The 7022-nt window shown below is 36.9% G+C and overlaps 1 protein-coding gene across 2 annotated transcripts; it reads right to left on the bottom strand.

Annotated features, from left to right (window-relative positions):
• Positions 1-610: 610 nt before the first annotated feature.
• On the bottom strand, positions 611-5526 carry LOC149398764 (two-pore potassium channel 1-like). Of its 2 annotated transcripts, none has more exons than XM_089614878.1 (4): positions 5321-5526; positions 2840-3409; positions 1792-2136; positions 611-1152 (listed from the first exon to the last, which is right to left on the bottom strand). In XM_089614878.1, the coding sequence occupies exons 2-4, from the start codon at positions 3394-3396 to the stop codon at positions 987-989; spliced, it is 1068 nt and encodes a 355-aa protein (XP_089471004.1). In that variant the 5' UTR covers positions 3397-3409; positions 5321-5526; the 3' UTR covers positions 611-986. The 2 variants fall into 2 exon arrangements, with proteins under 2 accessions (XP_089471004.1, XP_089471005.1); XM_089614879.1 differs by having other exon boundaries at positions 2840-3398; positions 5323-5526.
• Between the last annotated feature and the right edge of the window lie 1496 nt (positions 5527-7022).

Raw genomic sequence — 7022 nt, 5'->3', positions numbered from 1 at the left:
GTGCAGTGTCAACTACTCTGAGGGGACAGTTTGCCCAGTGAAAATGAATTTCACCATATGAAAAGTAGTCAATTGTACACTATGATCGTACACGATGGTCTTATATGAACGATCTCCACTTCACGACTCTTTTCCTATTAATAAGCGTGAATTTCAACTCAAGCTCCCCCTGAATCTGAACTCACCTCACTTCCACTCGAACACTCCCCAAATGTTAATTTATCTTTAATGTCAACAGCCGTGAATACACAACACAAAATACAAAACTCAAACAAGATTATAACGCTCAATGAATATAACCACACACACTACACAACCAGTTTCTCAATCCGCCAATCTTGCACGTCAAAGAACCCTAATGGTGTGAATGAATGCGTCAAAGACTACCAAAGGATAAAAGGTTTCTTTTATAGTGGTCAACAACTATGGTAGTCAAAATAAGGTTTCCATACCCATTAACGCAGAGCAAATATTCGTAGGTCTTACGCCTTTACCAAATATATAGATTTTGCGCACAGTGACCATTCCAGAGTATATTGCAAGATATTTTGTCACGACAAACTTGCCACTCTCCAGGAACACCTAACAAGTCGAATATTTTCTACTCTAATTCTAAATTATAATGTTCACCTTTATGATTGCAAAACAATTTTCTCCTTTTTTTTTTCTTTCCAATACATCATCTCTCACATTGAACACTTAACAATACACCATCATTTACATTGAAAATTTAAGCGCACTGAATAATCTTCAAATGCTTTCTATGTTCACCTCACATGCACGAGACCTTACTGGCTAGAATATGCCAATGAGGTACTACCACACAACTGATTTTAAATTACTTTTGTAATTTATAGGCACATACCAGTTTTCTCTTACAAAACCAATACCCTGTACAGTGATACAAAGATCGATCGTAACAAGCGCTCAATAAAAAAAAAAAAAAAAAAAAAAAAAAAAAAAAAAAAAAAAAAAAAAAAAAAAAATCATGTTGGATCATTTTGAGTCGATTGTGCAAGGAAAATATCAGACGGTGATAAAGTCCCTGACTGATCAACATCAAGATCTTCAAACTCTTCCATTACAAGGGTTATATCTTCTTGTGTGATCTTTCCCATTTCCTTCATTTTGTACAAGACAAACTCGGCAGCACTGTAATGGCAAAAAAAATCAAGTGAATAAAACGATTTCTTTGAAGGCAAAAAATAAAATGTGTAAAATTTTCAAAAACAACATTCCTACAAGTAAGTATTCCAACCAATTGTAAGAGTTCCTGTGCAAAAAATTACATGTGCAAATGCACTCACTAAATAAATGATACGATTTCTTTTTTAAGATTACATTTTTTTTGTTCTTTTGGACTCAAATTCAACCCCGACACCATAACTACAATAAAATCCCACTAAAACTACTAAACAAAAAATGAAAAAAAAAACATTATTTTGGAAAACGAGTCCTTCTATTCGGGGATTACGGTTCGCTTGCGCTGCACTCGGATCGGCCTTCGTTACGGAGAAAAAAATAAAATCAAATCTAGCCATAATATTTGTATATTACGTTAACCTCGTATTTTAAATAACAATTTATATATGTTAAACCTCGTATTCTTCTAAATAACAATTAGTTTTTGTTTACTATTCAGATTTTAAGATATTTCTTAGGTACGAAAAAAACTACAAAACTAAATTAGTTCAGAGACCATAACTAGAAAATACTCTGTACGTACACTATTTAGCGCAACTTTAATAATGAATAAATATACAAATAAAAAAAAAGAGATTGAGCACTTACCCAACTTTCCCATCATCATCGAGATCGGCCGCTTCCAAGTCCATATTGGTGACTCTCCGCGTCAGAACCCACTGCACGAGTCTGCGCTGGCGATTCTCCGTGCTGAGCTCCACGGCGTAGAGGAAGACCTGCGCGAGAGTGGTGGTGCCGAGAAGAATCCAGGCCACGGCGAAAACCCGGCCCCACTTCGTCGAGAAGCTCTTGTCGCCGTAGCCCAGCGTCGTTATGGTGGAGCACACGCAGTAGATCGCGTCCACGACGCTCATCTCCTCGACGGCGCATAAGAAGACCGTCCCCACCACCACGATCAAGAGGAGCGCCGCGCACGCCAGCACACACTTGTACCTGCGGGGCGGAGCCAGAAACTAAATTTACGGGGGGGCTAAATGCAAAAAAAAAAAAAAAAAAAAAAACTAAATGAAAAAAACAGATTCAAAATAAGCTTTTGATATAATTTTGTAATCGTGGTTCCAAGCATAGTCTGGTTGGTAATTCCACACTACCTCTAAAGTGGAGGTCGTGGGTTCAATCACTACTGATTAACTAAATTAATGCATAAAGAATTAAAAAAATAATTACTAATTTATTATAGAAAAAAAGAGAATTGGACATAAATATTAGTATTTTGGATATTATTTTAATTTTTTTAAGGCCTAAATAAATAAAATTGTTTTTTTTTTCACATGTTACCAAATTAGTAAACTTGTCACAAAATCTCGTAAGCTTGTCACAACGCAAAATCCCCTTTTTTCTTTTGAAAATCCAGTTTTTTAGACAAATTTAGTAATAAATGTGTCGAATAATTTCTTTGCTGTTTCGGTAAAAAATAATCCGAAATGATGAAAGACTTGTAAACTTGTCACAAAATCCCGTTTTTTTTAAGAGGTTTAGATGTTTCAAAAAAAAAATCTTTCATTTCATTTCTTTTGACAAAAATCATCGCAAATGGTGATATATCCATGTCTAATTTCCAAAAATAAAATAGAAAAACTTAAAAAAAAAAAAAAAAAAAACAGAGGTAGGTTTTCCCGCCCCTGCTCGGTCGTACCTCGCCTGGTTGATCTCGGCCTCTCGGAGTATCTCAGCCTGGCCGACTCGCTGCCCCATGTGGAGCGCCCGGACGAGGAAGATCTCTTGCTTCTCGACCAAGTAATCCGCGGCGCCGCTCAACGCGAACCCCACGACGGTCATCCCGACGAAAACGAACGCGCACGCCAACAGCTTCGCGACGGTCGTGCTCGGGACGAGGTCTCCGTACCCGACGGTGGTCATCGTCACGACACAGAAGTAGACCGCGTCGAGGGCCCCGCCGGTCGACTTTCCGGCGAGCTGGTCTCGGGCCGCGTAGAAGCATATCGTCCCCGCCCCGAGGTAGAGCGCGAGGAGCGCCGAGGCCTTGCACAGGTTCGGGTGGATTGTCCCGAACAGCGCTCCGTCGGGGCGGGTCGGCTGGGTCGGGTCGGGTTTTAGGGTCGCGAAGTTCTCGATCGGGACGCTCTTGCACCGACGGAACGCTTTCCTCTTCTTCACCGTGTCTATTCTCTCCGGCGGGGCGTTTAGGGATAGTAACGGTTGTTTCTCTCCTCTCTCTTCGTCGCTCGCCATTTCTTTTAATAAACGGAAATTGCCAAAAGTAGGACTAAATTAAGGCCTATTTCCAATTTCCTACTTTTTCCAAAAATTTAGCAAACTAGGACTAGTAAAAATAAAAAATTAGGGTGAGCTCGATGAGTTGAGCGGAAAAAAGAGAAAGAAAGAGAAAAAAGAAAGAGATTTTATAGGGGGAGATGGTAGGTTGGTAATTAGTATGATGGTATAATAGAAGTTAATTTTGTTATCTCTTATTTGACTAGTCCTAATTTGGTAAACTTTTAAACATAGTAGGAAATTGAAAATGGGCCTTAATTTAATCCTACATAAAGCAATGTCCCTTTAATAAACCATAGAGCAATGTATAGTCATAAATTTAACGGTCCACTTGCTATCTAGCCATATGAAACGTTAGAAATTTTGAAATAGCCAACGTTTCGTTAATTTTTTTAGTAAATAGTCACGTCAATCTATTTAAGCTATCAAAATAACAAAAAACGCTGAGGATTTCTAATAAATATGACTATTTACTAAATATTTACAAATTTTTTTGGCTATTTACGAAAAATTTACAAAACGTTGGCTAAAATGGTAAACGTTTATGTTTCTGTGGCTTATATCGCTAAATTTTTGTAAATTTAAGTAAAAAAAAAAAAAAATTATCTAGGGAAATTTAAGGTATCGAAAAATTAGATTCCATTAAATTGGTGATTCTTTGGGTTCATTGATTTTGAGTATAATCTTATTATTATGTTAGAGCATATTTAGATCTAATATTATGTTGAGCATATATTGGCCGTTCTCGCATCGCCGGAAAGCTTTCCTCTTTACCATGTCTCTTTTCTCCGGAGCGTTTAGGGCTAGCAATGGTTGTTTCTCTCCTCTCTATTCGTCGCGCACTATGTTTTTTTTTTCTATATATAAAATTTTAATGGGCCCTAAACAATGTTAAGCCAACTCAAATTCAATTGGATAGTGATGCTTCATAATAAGGGAACAATGTGTGACTAAATTTATGTCACTAAATAAAATCAGATTAAGTTATCACAAAATTTAGGGCTAGAAACGGTTGTTTCTCTCCCATATCGTTGTTGCTCGCCATTTAAAAAAAAAAAATTAATAGGCCCTAGAGCAATGTTAAGTCAACTCAAATTCAATTGGAAAACTACAATGGTGATGTTTCATAACAATGTATAGTCATAAATTTTAAGTCACAAAAAGAAAAGAAAAAAAATTATCTATGGAAATTTAAGGTATCACAAAATTCCATTCCTTTAAAATGGCGATTTTTGGGGCTCATTGATTTTAATTATAATCTTATTATCTTAAAATGGGCGTTCGTTTGAGCATGTTTAGCTCTAATATTACGTTTTTCACTCAAAACCAAACGAAGTGGCAAGCAGAAGAGTGAATTACAAGATTCATTGATCTTAGTCAGAGTTCAAGTCAACTTTGAGGGTTAAGTGACAAAACAAAATCGACTTGTAAGTTAATCTAATTTTTTGTTAATAAATTTCATGATCAAAGATCCTAGTCACCACGGGAATGTTTTAAAACTTATGTCACTTATACCGATAATTTTTATCAATAACAATTAATAAATATTGAGTTAACAACAAAAAAAATATGGATGTTTTATATGAGAAAAAAGCAAATTAGTGTCACTGTCACGAAATACCAGTTTCATTATTCAAATCAATTTTTCTAATTCATTTTTCTATATTCAACAAGAAAAAAAAAATCAAAATAAGAAACTAACTAAACTAATTGGATCTAATTCATATATTCTAAAAGATTAGATGTACGACAAAAAAAAAAAAAAAACACTTGCATTAGAAATCGAAGCTCTCATTCATAGCTACAAATCTATTAAAATTTGATTCAAGAGTGAGAAATTTGACTAGCCTGAGATAGAGAGAGGGGATAGGAGAGAAAACTTACCTCTGAAAGCTTTTCTGTTTGGAGAGAGAGAGAAATACTTTCCGAGAAAATCCAGAAAGATCTTTGAGTTCTTCTCACAGCGCAAAATTCCAAAATAATAAAGAATTATTTGAAAAATTGAATGCTTGAAGTTGATGACTCTGCGAATACGAATCGATACACGCCATAGATCTTGTGTACTGCTGTGGAAATTAATTTAGTAAATCCTTTAAATAATTAAAGCTAAAAGTCAGAATATCGTTTTATCCAGAACTCGATGTGACAGCCACGTGGCACACACGTTGAGGTAGAGTGTGAAACGACTCGGCGTACGCGTCAATCACGCGAAAGAGGGGGGGTAGTAATAAAACGGCGTCGTTGAGTGGTGAAAACGATGTCGTTTGTTTCTATTTTTACGACCGTATATACTATAAAGTGGATCGTTTACGAAATTGGTTGAGCTGGAGGAGGAGAAAAATGGCGGGAAAGTATCGGAGGCGAAACTCGAGCCCTAGCGATTTGCTTAAGAGAATCAGAGGTCAGATTTTGAAGTTTTTTTTTTGATCGATTCGATTTTCGACTGGTTTTGACTCTCTTTCCATCAGATTTCACTCTAGCTGTGGTGGAAGATCTCGGCAATGGACGATCTCCTGTGCTTTCCATCGATCGGTTCAGCAATTACTGTTCAAAATCCAATGATTCATGGTTTGATTTTTTTTTCCCTTCCGGCTCAATGTTATTTCTGTTTCGCTCGCGCTCTAGTTCGTGTAAATTGTTTTTTTTCTTCTTCTCTTGGTCGAGAATTAATAACCGTTTGAGGAAATGGAGATCCTGAATTTAATTTATGCAGTTTCTTTGCTTAGAATTCATGATAATTGAAATTGAACTGATTTACACGGTGTAATCACCAACACATCGATTTTCCGGGGAATATAGGAACGATAAGCAGTGACGGAGCCAGAAAAGACCATCAGGGGGGCTAATTTGAAAAAAAAAATTCAGGGGGGGCTTGATTGTAAAAAATTTATAAAAATTGGGCCAAAAGTATAAATTTTCAAAGGAAAAAAATGTAATTTTTTTTAAAATAGGCAAAAAGTGCAAATTTTTTTTTTGAGGGGGGCTTAAGCCCCCCCCTGGGCCTTAGCTGGCTCCGTCACTGACGATAAGCGCAGAGTCGGCCTCCTCTGAGGACAGCCACGGCCGAGTGGGAAGCGAGATTTTCGTGATAGGCTCTTCGGGGGAAAGATTCCAATCCGTACGTGTTGATGCTTTCGTGTTTGTAGAGACCCAATAGAGAGCTCCGTCGAAGAAAGCCTGACCGCTCTCAAATCCGGCAGAGAGTACAACTATATAGGAGAAGATTAAAAAAAGAAAAACTATATAGTCAGCTAGTCTCTTGAGATTTTGTTACACGCGCATCATAAACATTAAACCAAAGTAATAGACATGATAGTAGATAATTTTGAAGAAGATGAATCTAGAGAGATTTGGTGATCGAGAGAGATAATGCTCTTCTCGTCAGATTTTTCATTAACCTTCAAGTATTACAGAGTTTGTTATAAATACACTTCAGAATCTTTAACAGATCTTTAACAGCCTAACAACTCTAACAGAATTCCAGCTCATCACCAGCTCACTAAACCGACTCTCTATTGCGCCAACGTATCACGGAGTTCTCCTTGCTCATTGGTTGAAAGTTCCCTCAGTGTAACTGATGATGT

This window comes from Urtica dioica, chromosome 5 (genome assembly GCF_054948205.1).
Source record: "Urtica dioica subsp. dioica isolate 48M chromosome 5, U.dioica_male_clone48M_v1_H2, whole genome shotgun sequence".
NCBI classification, from domain to species: domain Eukaryota; kingdom Viridiplantae; phylum Streptophyta; class Magnoliopsida; order Rosales; family Urticaceae; genus Urtica; species Urtica dioica.
Note: the sequence above shows the minus strand (reverse complement) of the source record. Positions and strands in the feature narration are given on the sequence as shown.

Excerpts from the sequence above, each read along its gene's own strand:
- LOC149398764 (XM_089614878.1), bottom strand. The coding sequence starts at position 3,396 with ATGGCGAGCGACGAAGAGAGAGGAGAGAAACAACCGTTACTATCCCTA. Across the intron at positions 2,137-2,839 it reads GCCGAGATCAACCAGGCGAG|GTACAAGTGTGTGCTGGCGT; the intron begins GTACGACCGAGC and ends TCCGCCCCGCAG. Across the intron at positions 1,153-1,791 it reads GATGATGATGGGAAAGTTGG|TGCTGCCGAGTTTGTCTTGT; the intron begins GTAAGTGCTCAA and ends TTGCCATTACAG.